The sequence below is a fragment of the Oncorhynchus mykiss genome, chromosome 19, assembly GCF_057628025.1.
Source record: "Oncorhynchus mykiss isolate SJ-2025 chromosome 19, ASM5762802v1, whole genome shotgun sequence".
NCBI classification, from domain to species: domain Eukaryota; kingdom Metazoa; phylum Chordata; class Actinopteri; order Salmoniformes; family Salmonidae; genus Oncorhynchus; species Oncorhynchus mykiss.
The window spans coordinates 55,604,951-55,623,523 of NC_143040.1; the positions used below are offsets into that span (position 1 = coordinate 55,604,951).

The following is an 18,573-nucleotide window of genomic DNA, read 5'->3' on the forward strand; positions in this document are numbered from 1 at the left end:
AGGAGAGAAGAGGAGTGTAGAGGAGAGGAGAGGAGAGGAGAGGAGAGGAGAGGAGAGGAGAGGAGAGGAGGATTGTAGAGGAGGAGAGGAGAGGAGGAGACTATTGGAGGAGAGTAGAGGAGAAAGTGTAGAGGAGGAGAGGAGAGGAGGAGACTTTTGCAGGAGAGTAGAGGAGTAGAGGTCAGGAGGGTAGTGTAGGAGGAGATTAGAGTAGGTTAGTAGACGAGAAGAGGAAAGGATTAGAGTGGAGGAGGGTGGAGGGGGAAGAGTGGTGGAGGAGGGTAGAAGAGGAGGAGAGTGGAGGAGGATAATAGAGGTGGAGAGTAGCGGAGGAGAGTAGAGGAGGATAATAGAGGAGGAGAGTAGAGTGGTTGAGTAGAGGAGGATAATAGAGGTGGAGAGTAGAGGAGGATAATACAGGTGGAGAGTAGAGGAGGAGAGTGGAGAAGGATAATATAGGTGGAGAGTAGAGGAGGAGAATAGAGGAGGTGAATAGAGGAGAATAATAGAGGTGGGGAATAGAGGAGGATAATAGAGGTGGAGAGTAGAGGAGGATAATAGAGGTGGGGAGTAGAGGAGGAGAGAGAGGAGGATAATAGAGGTGGAGAGTAGAGGAGGATAATAGAGGTGGGGAGTAGAGGAGGAGAGTAGAGGAGGATAATAGAGGTGGAGAGTAGAGGAGGATAATAGAGGTGGGGAGTAGAGGAGGATAATAGAGGTGGAGAGTAGAGGAGGATAATAGAGGAGGAGAGTAGAGGAGGGGAGTAGATGAGGATAAAAGAGGTGGAGAGTGGAGGATGATAATAGAGGTGGAGAATAGAGGAGGAGAGGAGTAGAGTAGGATAATAGAGGTGGAGTGTAGAGGAGGAGAGTAGTGGAGGAGAGTAGTGGAGGATAATAGAGGTGGAGAATGGAGGAGGAGAGTAGAGGAGGATATTAGAGGAGGAGAGTAGAGGAGGATAATAGAGGTGAAGAGTGGAGGAGGATAATAGAGGTGGAGAGTAGAGGAGGAGAATGGAGGAGGATAATAGAGGTGGAGAGTAGAGGAGGATAATAGAGGTGGAGAGTGGAGGAGGTGAGTAGAGGTGGAGAGTGGAGGAGGAGAGTAGAGGAGGAGAGTGGAGGAGGATAATAGAGGTGGAGAGTAGAGGAGGAGATTAGAGGAGTATAATAGAGGTGGATAATAGAGGTGGAGAGTAGAGGAGGATAATAGAGGTGGAGAGTGGAGGAGGAGAGTAGAGGAGGATAATAGAGGTGAAGAGTGGAGGAGGATAATAGAGGTGGAGAATAGAGGAGGATAATAGAGGTGGAGAGTGGAGGAGGATAATAGAGGTGGGGAGTAGAGGAGGATAATAGAGGTGGAGAGTAGAGGAGGATAATAGAGGAGGAGTGTAGAGGAGGGGAGTAGAGGAGGATAAAAGAGGTGGAGAGTGGAGGATGATAATAGAGGTGGAGAGTAGAGGAGGAGAGTAGAGTAGGATAATAGAGGTGGAGTGTAGAGGAGGAGAGTAGTGGAGGAGAGTAGTGGAGGATAATAGAGGTGGAGAATGGAGGAGGATAATAGAGGTGGAGAGTAGAGGAGGAGAATGGAGGAGGATAATAGAGGTGGAGAGTAGAGGAGGATAATAGAGGTGAAGAGTGGAGGAGGATAATAGAGGTGGAGAGTAGAGGAGGAGAATGGAGGAGGATAATAGAGGTGGAGAGTAGAGGAGGATAATAGAGGTGGAGAGTGGAGGAGGTGAGTAGAGGTGGAGAGTGGAGGAGGATAATAGAGGTGGAGAGTAGAGGAGGAGAATGGAGGAGGATAATAGAGGTGGAGAGTAGAGGAGGATAATAGAGGTGGAGAGTGGAGGAGGAGAGTAGAGGAGGAGAATGGAGGAGGATAATAGAGGTGGAGAGTAGAGGAGGATAATAGAGGTGGAGAGTGGAGGAGGAGAGTAGAGGAGGATAATAGAGGTGAAGAGTGGAGGAGGATAATAGAGTTGGAGAATAGAGGAGGATAATAGAGGTGGAGAGTGGAGGAGGAGAGTAGAGGAGGATAATAGAGGTGGAGAATGGAGGAGGATAATAGAGGTGGAGAATAGAGGAGGATAATAGAGGTGGAGAGTGGAGGAGGAGAGTAGAGGAGGATAATAGAGGTGAAGAGTGGAGGAGGATAATAGAGGTGGAGAGTGGAGGAGGAGAGTAGAGGAGGATAATAGAGGTGGAGAGTGGAGGAGGGTAATAGTTGTGGAGAGTAGAGGAGGAGAGTAGAGGAGGAGAGTAGAGGAGGATAATAGAGGAGGAGTGTGGAGGAGGATAATAGAGGTGGGGAGTAGAGGAGGAGAGTAGAGGAGTATAATAGAGATGGAGAGTAAAGGAGGATAATAGAGGAGGATAATAGAGGTGGAGAGTAGAAGAGGAGAGTAGAGGAGTATAATAGAGGTTGAGAGTAGAGGTGGATAATAGAGGAGGAGAGTAGAGGAGGAGAGTAGATGAGGAGTGTCTTGGAGGAGAGTAGAGGAGGATTGTAAAGGAGGATTGTCTTGGAGGAGAGTAGGGGAGGAGTGTAGAGGAGGAGAGTAGAGGAGATTAGAGTAGGAGAGTAAAGGAGTAGTGTATCAATCTAGACTGTAAACTGGAAGTGGCACCACAACTCTGTGTTCTGGGCTGGTTAAAAACTCTTCACTAGAGTAACATCTCTACATATCAAACATGTCCCACTTCAACCCATGTTTTAACCAGGCTCTCTGGTACAGTAAATTATAGTTCCACTGAGAGCTGTCATCTCCTGGTCTCCTGGCGATGTGCGGGAAGCGCGGGCTGCGGAGGTGTGAACAGGGTGCTGTGAGTTGTGTGAGGTCAAGTCAGAGGCCTGTAGTGGCCCAGGAGATGGACTGATCAAAGCTTTGGGGACTGTTGTGACCTCAGCCTTTGGTCACACTCCCGATACCGTGTCTTCCCACGTCCCCACGTTGTCGCCTAACCAAAGGAAACTGCTATTTTACAGGCCAGTGTGGGCTCTGAGGCACACATACACACACACACAGACCAGAACATGGAGCACACAGTTCTGTCCAGCAATTAGCACACAAGCACGTGAGGGTCAGGAGTCACACGCTACACATACAGAAACACGTGTGAAAGGATAATAGATTTGCTAAAAGATACACAACAATATTCACAAATGCATAAAATTCCCAAGTAGCACACACATATACATGCATGCACACGCACACGCACACACACACACACACACACACACATACACATACAAACACGCACACGCACACGTGCACACACACACACACACACACACACACACACACACACACACACATACACACACGCACACGCACACGTGCACACACACACACACACACACACACACACACACACACACACACACACACACAGGTTGCCAAGGGTCACATGACTGTCCAGACAGTGGTTGTGGGTCGTGTTGTCCCATGGCCAGACATGGTTAGGATGACTGGGAGAGAGAGCGAGGAGACGGGGGACATTTGGCAGCTTGGCTGGCTAACCCACCCCCACCTACAGTATGACTCGCACATGCAGTGTCTAGTACCTCAGAGGGCAATGTCTGTCTGTCTATACTCTTAGAAAAAGGGTTGCAAAAGTTTTTGGTTCCAGGTAGAAAGCTTCAGGGTTCCATGTTGGGTTCTACCTGGAACCAAAAGGGGTTATTCAAAGGGTTCTCCTACAGTATGGGGGCAATCAGAAAAAACAAACATTTATGATCTAGGTAACACCTTTTTTTCTAAGAGTGTATTTGTCTGTCTCTCTGGTTTGCTTACATTTTTAAATGGTAAATTATAAATTATCATATGACTCTACAGAGCCCTGCCCAGAGTATGAGCTTTCTGAAAGTGTCAAAACCACAATCAGGTTAAGTCCGGTTTAGATATTTGAGGGGGGTGGGGGGAATTCACAGTCATGTTTTGCTCAAAATCATAATGCATTTTAGTAAATTATGTAGTAGTGGATCTATGTTTATACATTTTCTAAATATTTAATAAATTTGTTGATTTCTCCTTTGTCCTGTACTACAGGAAATAAATATCCCTAAATAATTATATTGTGTGACAGAAAGTAGAAAAGAATAGTGAAAGGGATAGTGTGAGAGAGAAATACTAATACCTGAGAGGAAAGGAGAGGAGAGGAGAGGAGAGGAGAGGAGAGGAGAGGAGAGGAGAGGAGAGGAGAGGAGAGGAGAGGAGAGGAGAGGAGAGGAGAGGAGAGGAGAGGAGAGGAGAGGAGAGGAGAGGAGAGGAGAGGAGACAATAACAACAAGGAGAGGGTAAACTGAAGTGCTGGAACTGCCTCTTCTAATGAGGCTAAGATTAGGATCCTATCAAGTGGTAAGTGAGGGTGGAGGGTTGGTTTTGTAGGCCCAAAACCACCAGTTCTTACAAACACAGATGTGCAGTGAGTCAGACATATATACAGAAACACACAGTCTCTCTCTGAAGGAGCTCAGAGACAGAACCCTCTCTGCTTTGCTCTGCTTCTTTCCTCTCTCCTTGCGGCAGCAAACCCCACTCATCTCCCTACACTATACAGCCCTCTCTCTCTCTCTCTTATGATCTCTGCCTCTCGCTAACGCTTTCTTATTTCTGTTTCTCTTAATGTGTGTTTAATGTTTTTCTGGTTGTTCACATTGGGTTTCGGCACCCTCTGATAAAGTGGCGTAGGCTGCTGCCTGGTTTGAACTTAAAAGAAAGTAGAACATTCCAAACTTGGCCAATCTTTGACCAATCAAAAGACAGAGAGAAATGATAGAGGGAAAGAGAGAGCTGTGGAAAGTAAAAGCAAAGAGGAAAAAAAGAAGCTACACAGAGTAAGAACGAAAATAAGAGAGAGAGGAGGGGAGGAGAGGCCCTGTGACCTCACGTGACATGTGACGCGGGCTCCACCACTCAAGGAGGGGAGCTGGAGGATGGCGAGGATACAGAGAGAGCTGTGGCTTTAGCCGGCGCTAGTAAACACTGACGCTCCAGTCAGGTCACCACCGTGGGACACCACGTCTCCTGACAGAGAGAGAGAACCTAGGTAACCTCAGAGCCACTGCCCACTGACGGACCGGACCAGCACCACACCACACCTCCCTGCCACCCTACCCCAAGCCGCTAACAGGACGTTCAGATCTGATACAGCAACGGTGAGTCCACTGGAAGGCCAGAGTCCTGGAGGGGGACGGTACCACTGCACCTCAGTATAGCCACACTCTCCCTCACTCTCCCAGACTATCATTCTCTCTCTCACTCTCACTCTCCCTCACCTTATCATTCTCTCTCCCTCTCTCTCTCTCTCACTCTCCCTCACCTTATCATTCTCTCTCCCTCTCTCTCTCTCTCACTCTCTCTCTCACTCTCCCTCACCTTATCATTCTCTCTCCCTCTCTCTCTCTCACTCTCTCCCTCTCACTCTCCCTCACCTTATCACTCTCTCTTCCTCTCTCTCTTTCTTAATGCCTTATACCCCTGGTGCAGCAAACATATGCTGCTCTCTTTGCAGGCTTGTGGCTAGGGATTCCTGCGGTAGTCACAAACCCCAAATTCTTGGTAGCAAACGGGCTCTGAGTTCCAGGATCTGTCCTCTCTTGCTCTCCTCTCTCTCACTCTTTCATTCTCTCTTTCAACCCCTGTGTCTCTCCAGGGTTGATCATTATCAACTGTAGAGGGCTGGCGACGACTCTGGCACCACTTCAGGCACGAGGACATGGCTTCTAACAGCATCTTTGATTCCTTCGGCAACTACGGCCCCACTCTACTGAGAGGTAAGAACTCTTTCCTTCTCTCTATTCTCTCTCTCTCTCTCTCCTCTGTCACGTCTGTGGCTTGAGGTGTCAGAGAGAGAATGATATTGGCGGCTCTGGCGGTCCCCTCGTTCCCAGTTGTTTAAAATGTCTGTTTGGCAGCAGAAGGAGTGTGAGGGTTTGTGTGTGTGTGTGTGTGTGTGTGTGTGCGTGCGTGCGTGCGTGCGTGTGCGCACGCGCGTGCGTGTGTGTGTGTGTGTGTGTGTGTGTGTGTGTGTGCGTGCGTGCGTGCGTGCATGCGTGCGTGCGTGCGTGCGTGTGTGTGTGTGTGTGTGTGTGTGTGTGTGTGTGTGCGAGTTTACTTCCAAAACAAAAAGGGACAGCAACACCTCTGAAAGAGAAACTTTATTTTGGTGTTTGAGTAGACCCTCTGTGGTATCCTTCCACCACACGAATGTCCTTAACGTTCCTATTTAATGGGATGAAAGGAGGCACGGGTCAGTACAGTAGCTGAGGCCGTTAGACAGGGTTGTTACAGCTTTGGGCCTCAGTGCTGTGTTTTATGTAGTCTTGATGGTGCACACCGTAATGGGCTTCTTACCACAGGCATCAAGTGAGAGATGTTCTAGCTCTCTGGGAGAGTAAGAGGAAGACTGACCGGCCTTTACTGGAACACAGCAATACAATAAAACAGAAAGAGAAGAAACATTGGTCTGTCTCCTACACTACTTACAAGAGGTACTCTTGGCCTGTGTGGTGAGGTGAGTGCATTACACTCATGCTGAAGACTGCTCTTAATGAAGGAGCCATTTGTTTCCATGGTTACCTCAATCCAGCAGCCCTTACTTGGAAGTACATCCTACCTTGACTTCAAGTTAAGAGAGAATTGTTCAGCTGTTATAATAAAACAATAAATTATAAGATTATTTGATAATAATGTAGTAAAATTATATTACATGTAGTGATAGATGATTCAATTAGGTTTTTAAGTGAGTGTTGTTGTGAGAGAACCTCAGCCAACACCTTGCACAGTTATTTCAAACACTCTCAACCTTTAGATTTAGACAAGTCAGATATTCTGCTATGACAACCATACACTCCCTTACTTGCACTCCCCTACATACACTACCCTAAATACACTCCCCTACATACACTCCCCTACATACACTCCCTTACTTGCACTCCCCTATTTGCATTCCCCTACATACACTCCCCTACATACACTCCCCTACGTGTATATTTGGACAGTGAAGCTAAAACTTTTAATTTGGTTCTATACTTCAGCATTTTAGATTTGAGATCAAATACTTTATATGAGGCAACAGTACAGAATGTCACCTTTTATTTCAGGATGTTTTAATACAACACTGTTTTACCATTTAGAAAGCACTTTGTGAATCTACTCCCTCCATTTGAAGGTGTCATAAGTATTGGGACAAATTCACTTATAGTGTATTACATTTAGTCAGAAGTTCAGTATTTGGTTGCACATTCCTAGCACGCAAAGTCTCTCACCATTACCAATAACAATGGAAGTTAGGGTTTTCTTGGGAGCATGGTAATTATGCATCTGTAACTTTCTCACTCATTATTATTCACGATTTATTCATGATTATCCATAATAATGGTAGCATTCACGTCAATGTAAAAGTATTCAGAAACATATTCTATTATTATTTACAATAAAAGTGACTCCAAAATGACATAATACATTATTTCCCATTAATTTCTATTGGGCACAAGATAAACTAAAACACAACCAAACAAACTGAAATTGCATCCAACAATTTTGTAAAGTCACAAGCTTAACCTTCATTGCATGCTAGGACAGGACAAAATGCACTGTACATTAATGCACTGTAAGTGAATTTGTCTAAATACTTATGACACTTTCAAATGGGGGGATGAGATACATAAAGTGCTTTCATTTCTAAACGGTAAAAAAACAGGTATAAAAATACCCTCAAATAAAAGGTGACATTCTGTACTGTCGCCTCACATAGAACTCTGCTCTACAATCCAAAATGCTTGAGTATAGAGCCAAATTAAAAGTTTTAGCTTCACTGTCCAAATAAATACAGTTGAAGTCGGAAGTTTACATACACTTAGGTTGGAGTCATTAAAACTCGTTTTTCAACCACTCCACAAATTTCTTGTTAACAAACTATAGTTTTGGCAAGTCGGTGCATGACACAAGGAATTTTGCCAACAATTGTTTACAGACAGATTATTTTACTTATAATTCACTGTATCACAATTCCAGTGGATCAGAAGTTTACATACACAAAGTTGAACATTCCATGGCTTTAGAAGCTTCTGATAGGCTAATTGACATCATTTGAGTCAATTGGAGGTGTACCTGTGGATATATTTCAAGGCCTACCTTTAAACGCAGTGCCTCTTTGCTTGACATCATGGGAAAATCAAAAGAAATCAGCCAAGACCTCAGAAAAACATTGTAGACCTCCACAGGTCTGGGTCATCCTTGGGAGCAATTTCCAAACACCTGAAGGTACCAAGTTAATCTGTACAAACAATAGTACGCAAGTATAAACACCATGGGACCACGCAGCCGCCATACCGCTCAGGAAGGAGATGTGTTCTGTATCCTAGAGATGAACGTAATTTGGAGCGAATAGTGCAAATCAATCCCAGAACAACAGCAAAGGACCTTGTGAAGATGCTGGAGGAAACAGGTACAAAAGTATCTATATCCACAGTAAAACGAGTCCTGTATCGACATAACCTGAAAGGCCACTCAGCAAGGAAGAAGCAACTGCTCCAAAACCTCCATAAAAAAGACAGACTATGGTTTGTAACTGCACATGGGGACAAAGATCATTGTTATGTTTGGAGGATAAAGAGGGATGCTTGCAAGCCAGAGAACACCATCCCATTTGTGAAGCACGGGGGTGGCAGCATCATGTTGTGGGGGTTCTTTGCTGCAGGAGGGACTGGTGCACTTCACAAAATAGATGGCATCATGAGGGAGGAAAATTATGTGGATATAGTGAATCAACATCTCAAGACATCAGTCAGGAAGTTAAAGCTTGGTCGCAAATGGGTCTTCCAAATGGATAATAACCCAAGCGTACTTCCAAAATTGTGGCAAAATGGCATAAGGACAACAAAGTCACGGTATTGGAGTGTCCATCAAAAAGCCCTGACCTCAATCCTATAGAAAATTTGTGGGCAGAACTGAAAAAGCGTGTGTGAGCAAGGAGGCCTACAAACCTGACTCAGTTACACCAGCTCTGTCAGGAGGAATGAGCCAAAATTCACCCAACTTATGGTGCGAAGCTTGTGAAAGGCTACCCGAAATGTTTGACCCAAGTTGAACAATTTAAAGGCAATGCTACCAAATACTAATTGAGTGTAACTTCTTACCCACTGGGAATGTGATGAAAGAAATAAAATTTGAAAGAAATAATTCTCTCTACTAGTATTCTGACATTTCACATTCGTAATATAAAGTGGTGATCCTAACTGACCTAAGACAGGGATTTTTAAATGTTTAAATGTTAAATGTTAGGCATTGTGAAAGAGTGAGTTTAAATGTATTTGGCTAAGATGTATGTAAACTTCCGACTTCAACTGTATGTAGGGGAGTGTAAGTAAGGGAGTGTAAGTGGGGGAATATAAGTAGGGGAGTGTAAGTAGGGAAATGTAAGTAGGGGAGTGTAAATAGGGGCTATGTAAGTAAGGGAGTGTAAATAGGGGCTATGTAAGTAGGGGAGTGTAAGCAGGGGAATGTAAGTAGGGGAATGTAAATATGGGCTATGTAAGTAAGGGAGTGTAAATAGGGGCTATGTAAGTAGGGGAGTGTAAATAGGGGCTATGTAAGTAGGGGAGTGTAAGCAGGGGAATGTAAGTAGGGGAATGTAAGTAGGGGAGTGTAAGTAGGGGAGTGTAAGTAGGGAGAATGTAAGTAGGGGAGTGTAAGTAGGGGCTATGTAAGTAAGGGAGTGTAAATAGGGGCTATGTAAGTAGGGGAGTGTAAATAGGGGCTATGTAAGTAGGGGAGTGTAAGCAGGGGAATGTAAGTAGGGGAATGTAAGTAGGGGAGTGTAAGCAGGGGAATGTAAGTAGGGGAGTGTAAATAGGGGCTATGTAAGTAGGGGAGTGTAAGTAGGGAGAATGTAAGTAGGGGAGTGAAAGTAGGGGCTATGTAAGCAGGGGAGTGTAAGTAGGGGCTATGTAAGCAGGGGAGTGTAAGTAGGGGAGTGTAAGTAGGGGAGTGTAAGTAGGGGCTATGTAAGTAGGGGAGTGTAAGTAGGGGCTATGTAAGCAGGGGAGTGTAAGTAGGGGAGTGTAAGTAGGGGCTATGTAAGTAGGGGAGTGTAAGTAGGGGCTATGTAAGTAGGGGAGTGTAAGTAGGGGCTATGTAAGTAGGGGAGTGTAAGTAGGAGCTATGTAAGTAGGGGAGTGTAAGTAGGGGCTATGTAAGTAGGGGAGTGTAAGTAGGGGAATGTAAGTAGGGGAGTGTAAGTAGGGGAGTGTAAGTAGGAGCTATGTAAGTAGGGGCTATGTAAGTAGGGGAGTGTAAGTAGGGGCTATGTAAGTAGGGAAGTGTAAGTAGGGGCTATGTAAGCAGGGGAGTGTAAGTAGGGGAGTGTAAGTATTACATAGTTTCCTCTCTTTCTAGCTGCTTCAAAATTTGATTCGTATTATTTTGCTATCAATCTAAAAAGTCCCTAACATGCCATTTTAACGAGAGCACGTCGCTGTGAGAGTCACTGAGCCATTAATCTGAGGAGGTCTGGGAGATTGGTTCCCACTGTTTCTGCTACAACAAAAAATGGCAAAAAAATCTCCACTTTATTGATGCCTGGTTGTTGTGTTAATTAGAGACAGCCACAGGAGAAGTACTACCAGCTCCTAATTGTTTGCAGAATATATCTTAACATTTCTGGAGCCCCGGTTCCCCCGCTACCCACACAAACTCACACACACACACACACACACATACACACATACACTCCCATCTGCCGCTCATATGAAAACAAGCCTCTGATATCCCAACTGGAACCACAGTACAGTGAGCAGAGTGACAGAGGATGGTGTTCTAGTGTTCTCACAGCTCAGACAGCTACTCAGTCATTTATAGTTTCCTCTTGACAAAGCCGCATCTCTGCACCATATCTTTCTCTCTCTCTCCTTCGTCCTCTTTCTCTGCATCACTAAGTATGCCTCTCTCTCTTATTCCTCCTCTCTCTCTCCATCCCTCTCATCTCTTCATTGTTGATTATCATGCAGTCGTGAGGTTGTAGTTGTTGGTTGATTATCCTCCATTCAAGTATTAGCATGTTACTCTCTAATGTCTGAATAAGATCTGACTTGGGATCAGATCTCATACTTAGTAGGGTTCTTTTGTAATGCGATTCGGATGCTTGATTTAGTTTTTCAGCAGTATTACTGTAGCGAGAAGGGAAACTGATGTGCATGCGAAAGATAGACTGGAAACAAAGAGAACATTTAAAGCTGTAATCGCCATTGGAAATCATTAGTGAATATGCAATATCCTTTTACAATTCGTTCAGTCTAGAAAATGAAACCAAACTGTAACAGAACAAAGGCCAAAAGTCATTAAATCCTCCAGTTCAATTTGAAAGCATTTCAAATAAAGACTACCTCATGTAAGCAAAATACTCTGGCGGTTAGTTTAACAACTTGCATTACACAGGCGTAGCGATTTGGCCAAGATCTTCTTTTTTCTGATTGAAATCAAACTGTAATTAGGAGGAACGGTTTAAAAAAAATCAAGGAGACTGCTTAATGTTTGTGGATAACTTCATGCTTCCAAGTCCTGACTTTAATCCTATGATACATGAATCCTAAATGGAAATGTGGCTGTACAGTGCATTCGGAAAGTATTCATACCCCTTCCCTTTTTCCATTTTTTTTTTTACGTTAAACCCTTATTCTAAAATGTATTAAATAAATGTTTTTTTTCTCATCAATCTACACACAAACCCCACAATGACAAAGCGAAAACAGGTTTTTAGACATTTTTGCAAATGCATTAAAAAAAAACTGAAATACCTTATTTACACAAGCATTCAGACCCTTTGCTATGAGACTCGAAATTGAGCTCAGGTGCATCCTGTTTCCATTGATCATCCTTGAGATGTTTCTACAACTTGATTGGAGTCCACCTGTGGTAAGTTCAATTGATTGGACATGATTTGACAAGGCACACACCAGTCTTTATAAGGTCCCACAGTTGACAGCGCATGTCAGAACAAAAACCAAGCCATGAGGTTGAAGGAATTGTCTGTAGAGCTCTGAGACACGATTGTGTCAATGCACAGATCTGGGGAAGGGTACCAAAAATGTCTGCAGCATTGAAGGTCCCCAAGAACCACAAAGACTCTACCTAGAGCTGGCCGCCCATCCAAGCCTAGCAATCGGGGGAGAAGGGCCTTGGTCACCTTTCCACAGAAGTGACCAAGAACCCGATGGTCACTCTGACAGAGCTCCAGAGTTCCTCTGTGGAGATGGAAGAACCTTCCAGAAGGACAACCATCTCTGCAGCACTCCACCAATCAGGCCTTTATGGTAGAGTGGCCAGACGGAAGCCACTCCTCAGTAAAAGGCACATGACAGCTCGCTTGGAGTTTGCCAAAAGGTACCCAAAGGACTCTCAGACCATGAGTTGAGTTGAGTTGAGTTTATTTTTATTTTTACAGGGACAGTGCACATTAATCAACATTTCAGTAAAAGTGCCAGTTTTAGCCACCCAGCTCATTTTCAACCGCAGTCCCTGGGCAGGTTATTCGAAATAATTACAATAACAATACAGACAATCAATGAGCAGTGAGCACAGTCAGAGCAACATAGGACAAGCAAGACGTAACATGCAGACAGAACAACATAGCACAAAAAGCAACAAGAAAAAATCCATAAAAGCAACAGTGTTTCCACACCTCACAAGCTACAGACAACAGACAACATGGAAAGCGGCAATACACAACTAGGGATTATGGCCTTTAGCCATGTTCATTTTTTTTGTGAAAGTGTGATCGGTGGTGCAGTTGTGTGTGTCTGATGGCAGTGTATTCCAAACATGGGAAGCTCTCATAGAGAAATCAGATTGACTAAAGGTGCTTTTCCTTAAGGGAACTATACCATGAGAAACGAGAGAAACAAGAGTCATTGGTACGAAACCTGACACCATCCCTACGGTGGGGGGTGGCAGCATCATGCTGTGGAGATGTTTTCCAGCGGCAGGGACTGGGAGACTAGTCAGGATCGAGGGAAAGATGAACGGAGCAAAGTACAAAGAGATCCTTGATGGAAAAGCTGCTTCAGAACACTCAGGACTTCAGACTGAGGCGAAGGTTCACCTTCCAACAGGAACTTGGCACACTACCAAGACAATGCAGGAGTGGCTTCGGGACAAGTCTCTAAATGTCCTTGAGGGGCCCAGCCAGAGCCCGGATTTGAACCCAATCGAATGTCTCTGGAGAGACCTCAAAATAACTCTGTAGCGATGCTCCCCATCCAACCTGACAGAGCTTGAGAGGATCTGCAGAGAAGAATGGGAGAAACTCCCCAAATATAGATGTGCCAAGCTTGTACTGTTATACCCAAGAAGACTCAAGGCTGTAATCGCTGCCAAAGTTACTTCAACAAAGTACTGAGTAAAGGGTCTGAATACTTATGCAAATGTGATTAAATTTTTTTTTTTTAAATACGTTAGCAAAAATGTCTAAATACCTGGGGTATTGTGTTTAGATTGATTGAAATATTTTATCAATTTTAGGCTGTAACATGTAACAAAAAGTCAAGGGGTCTGAATACTTTCCAAATGCACTGTATACATCTTATCAGAAGTCATTAACTTTTTAACTTGGCTAGTTCAGAAAATTGTCAACATCAAAAGTTCTTCAGAATTGTTTCAATATCTATCTCTATTGATTAGCAACTCAAGAGAGATCCTGTATAGCTTACACATTGATTAATGTGTTCAGGGATGTTCTGAATATATAAATAAAAGCACGCGCAGAAACCCTGTCCACAAGCAAGTATAGAATGATATTCTTAGTTCCATCACATTAAGCAGCAGCATATCTCAAGCTGAGACGTGAACACATATGAGCATGTGATGTGCAACATCTGATGCGCTTTGCGTGAGAAAAGAATGTGCTTCACCTCAAAAACCTCACTCCTGTAGCACAGAGAAGGGGAGAGAGAAAAGAGAAAGAAAAGAGCGAAGAGAAGTGAGAGAGGGACACTGAAGCTCTTACGGTATTTATAATACTAGGTCAGTTAGTACACTATGGCTGAGTGTAAGTGTGCGAGATGGAGAGGCTCTCTAAAGGCGCTAATCTGATACAGACGAACAGCTCGTGTCGTTCTCCGATAATAACCACAATGAGGTTACACCTGCTCCTCTCTCTGATCCTCTCTCACAACAGACCTGTTATCCAGAGACACACCAAGCATCCAACCATTACTGGAGATATAACCATCTGAGGTATGCTAAATACTCACAGAACTAACATTAATAGCTTGGTATCTCAAATTCTGGAAATCTTGTCAATACGAGTAGGGAAAAAAAGCCCACACTCACTTTCTTTATTGACTTTTATTGGGTTACAAACCTTCCACTTTGGCTGTATTCAGTGTTTGAGCCAGGTGATGTACCTAGTTTACAGTGAGTCGGATTGGGCATAGGCACTGGGTCATATACTTGGTTTGGTTCCCTGACTACTTTTCCTCCTAGTTGTTTTCCTCCTAGTTGGGAAGCTTGTTTTCCCAGCAGGCCCTTTAGACAGGAGGACGTTTAGACTGTAACGCCAGTTCCTTTGTGTCAGAAAAAAGGCCCCAGTTTATTAGGGTGGGAATGGTTTTATATGTTTGGCTTGTTGCACTGTATGAATGAAAGTTCATTTCTGTGTGAGAAAAAATGTACAATGCTTCGCCACGGTAGTAGTGGGGTTATTTTGGTGGATTCTGGGAGGTGGTCTGGTTAGTTCTACAACTCGGAAATTAAAAGCTGAAGGAGTCATGACTGTTAGAATTGTGTGAGAAACTTTGGGTAAAACCCTCAAATGAATTCTTTAACATTACGGAAAATCCTCAAGATGAATTTAACGTAAGGATCAGATCTTTGATGCCAAAAACATTACAACAAAGTTATTGTGGCAGTGTCATAAGTTACTAGACAGTAGCTTACTATCAAAAGTGTAGAAATCTGCAGTGAGGAAGAATGGCCCCCGGGGAATTTATTAATCACTTAGACATGTGGTGTGTTTTTTCCTCCCTCCTAAATGAATAATATACTTAATTGGAAGCCAGTCAAAGCCTTTCTGCCGAGCGTCAGGCCTTCAAAGCCAAAACATGGAGATTGGCTGAGTGAGCTGAAATCTGTAACCAGATATTAAGAGTTTCAATATTCGAAAGCTAGGCAAATAATGAAAAACTCACAACGGCCACCGAGTAGCGGAATCCTGTCTCCAATTTAGCCGAGTATAATATCTATTTATAAAACTCTGAGGGCATATTGGATGGGAGCAACGCTCTGGACTTGATTAGTGTTGTAAACGTTTGAGGTACTTATTTACTTTTTGGACTGTCTCATCGTTTTCACTGTCTGTCAATACCCATTGATGGGAAACGCCTTCAGGGATCGCCAACAAGATGGCTTCCAGGTAGAGGAAGGGAGGAGGCGTTTGCTGATTTTGTGGTCAATCAACCCCCAAACCCCATCTCCCCTAAATTGTTTGGCTGAGCATGTTAAACTATATAATGTTGGTCAAGGTTAAAGTTGTGCTAAGTGTTAACAATAACATTTTCTGGTGGTCAACTAGCAACCACAAGGCTCCAAGTTGAACCCTTTTGGGTTCTGTGGAAAGGGTTGTACATGGAACGCAATAGGGTTCTACCTTGGACCAAATAGGGTTCTTCAAAGGGTTCTCCAATGGGGACAGCTGAAGAATATTTTTTGTTTGGACAAGTAAGTATTTTGGAAAGGCGAACAACTTATATTTCCATCAACAAACATCACTGGAGGGGTGACCAACATGTTTCTGAAATGAATCTTGAAAACAAACTACAGATAGACTTTGCATTGCATGGCATGGCTGGTGTGTACTGTGAATATGATCTGATGCTGGTTCCCGGCCAGTGGGCCATTGTGACAGACTGGATGAGGAATGAAGAAAGCTGTATGTGGAGTCTCAGCCCCTTTAGCACAGTTCATCCAGAGTTAGACTGCACGTTACGAGCAGCTCTCTGATTGTCTATGGCAGTTCTGAGGAGACTGAACGCTGTGAATGTATGCTAAATACATTACCACACCACCCTCAGACGAACAAAAAGGAGAAAATATGTATTATACCCTTCCATAATAATTACAGAATGAAATAATTGGTATGGTGAGAGACACAAATGTTCAAGTCTGTCATGATACAATGCACTGGGATGTCAGCGCAATTTATAACGTCTAGACAAGTTATTTAAACTGGGACCCTTCGATGTGGAAAATAAATATCGGAACAGGAACACTAGCAAGCAGGCAGGAAATTATTCAGACGACGACAATATGTGGATAACTGGATAATGAGATAGAAATGATCACAATATAGTTTTTTATTTGATATTTTAAAGTCTCCCATCTACTACATATGGCTGCTATATTCAGACAAATCATTTCTTTAAGTTTAATCACCTTCTCTTATGAGCTGATAATATTTCATTAGGCCCTTATGATGCTGTTGGTTAAATCCACATCATTACTATCGTGCTCTTCATGACCTCATCCCTTTCGTCTGAGAGACAGTTGAATTATGAACAAACCCAGGCTGTTAATGTTTTATTTCACTTATTATGCAGTTGTATAACATATGCCCTAAGCTACAGCTGGTTTCATGCAATGAGGCAGCTGACATTTAGGGACAAGCAACAGTCTAATACCACCAGTGATTATGGTATAGTGACCTAAGTGTGGCAATAATTAAGTTACAGGAAGATGATATAAGTACTATTAAGTCTTAATTGCCATGTCATTAAGTGTGTATTACCGTGTAATTAACTATGATTTCAACATTTCCCAAACAAGTCCCTAGTTAGAAGTGTTGGGCTAGTGAAGGAGAAATTAGATCAGAACCAACAACTAATTTAAAGGAAGTTAAAGAGTGAAAATGAAGATACTTCTTGAATATGAATTCATTATATGTAGTTTGTAAGGCTATCTTGTGAACAAGTTTAAACAAACCTAGACAATAATTGGAGTCCATATGACCTGAATTTGAAACTTCGAGAGCATGTTGTTGATTTTCAGAAGGCATGACCCCTCCCTGCATGCTTAGTGAATACCGTGAAACAGATGGTTTGAAAAACATCCTATCTGTAGCCACAACATAAAGACAAATCAGCCCATTTCGGATAGTGTATGACAACTATTGCGGCTTTTAGTTTATTTTCACATTCAGCTCATTTCAGTTGCCTATGTACAGTATGACACATCTGGTCATCTGGTTTTAATGTGGAGACATGGAGCAATTCAACAGCAAAAACAGGTCAAACTGAACGTTAAGACTGAAGCCTTTTTTCCCTTCATTACAAGAAATCTTTAATCTTGCTCAAAACATCCATCGCCCATCCCTCTTCCCAAAAGCAATAAAAAAAAAAGTTAATTACGGAGGAGGAAAAATGCAGATAATGATAGGATATAGAAGCTGTAGGCTATGAAATTGTTTTTTATACTTTTTTCTCGGTTTTTCAAAGAAATATCTCAAGTTGTTTACGTTTAGTTAATTGTCTTTGGTGCAATAAAATGCATGATTTAGGGATGTGACAACCTGCCCAAAAAAGTATAAAAAGTTATTTCAAGAGACGAACATTTCAGAAATGGGAATTTTTACTTCTTGACTTTTTGGACACAATATTAGTCATAGTGAAACTACCCTCTGTGAACTGAACCTTCTTTAATGTTCTGTACTTTAAGACTTTACGTTATGTTTGGCAGATATAAGGGATTTGGCTTTTACATTAATGTCTTCAAGCAAATGCCAGTCAATTGAGTGTTGGTGGTCATAATGTATTTTACCGGTCATTCAGCTTTACCAGTCACAGGATTTGGGGAATTTCAACTTGTATAGTATGTAGATACCATAGCGAGGCGCAGTGTTTTGTCAAATGGGTAGCTAAAAATGAACAACGTTTGTATACTGAAACTCAATACTGAAAAGGTCATTCTACAACGGGTTAGTCAAAACTAACAGTGTGTTGAGACTCTAAGCCATACTTAAAATTCAGTTTAGCACAGGTAAGCCGATGACGGAAAAATGGGAATCTTGTTTTCTGTTCCATCTGAGGAATCCCTGCTCATTCACTGTCCCATCAGCCAAGCCAGCCAATTAATTTACTGGATCTCCACTGTGAAAGGCATCTAAACATTATTCCCCTTGCTTCTAGCCTAACATTTGCAACAATGGGGGTTTGTACAAACGTTTGCTGTCTGTCTCTCGATATTTGCAACATGGATTCAATTTTGGACATCTTTTCTCAGCCAGTCGAAATCATGAATCAGCATAATTTTTATGGATATATACAAAAAATTGTCAACTAGAAAAAAGTCTTAAAAAAACTAAATGAAATGCAGCTACTTTTCTGTTATTCTAGCTGCACGGTTTGACGCAACTGTGTTAGCAGTAGTTGGCTAGCTAGCAAGCAAGAGATAAGAATGTTGCCAGCCCGCATGGCAACGGAACATTTAGAATGAACGACTGGATATAGACTGGGTCGCATCTCTGGCAACCTAACTGATAGAATGAATGGCCAGTCAGCTTGACTAGCAAACAAACTGT

At 43.0% G+C, this 18,573-nt stretch overlaps 1 protein-coding gene across 4 annotated transcripts in view; it reads left to right on the plus strand.

Moving 5' to 3' along the window:
* Positions 1-4,457: 4,457 nt before the first annotated feature.
* LOC110498012 (runt-related transcription factor 3) overlaps positions 4,458-18,573 on the plus strand; it is an 84,773-nt gene continuing 70,657 nt past the window's right edge. Inside the window, exons 1-2 of one of the 4 annotated variants that reach the window (XM_036954937.2) lie at positions 4,458-5,161; positions 5,659-5,779. In XM_036954937.2, the coding sequence (XP_036810832.1) occupies positions 5,722-5,779 (58 nt within the window). In that variant the 5' untranslated portion in view covers positions 4,458-5,161; positions 5,659-5,721. Of the gene's footprint in view, positions 5,162-5,513; positions 5,780-6,400; positions 6,520-18,573 lie in introns of those variants that run through there. The other 3 variants (XM_036954936.2, XM_090211400.1, XM_090211401.1) reach the window with 3 other exon arrangements.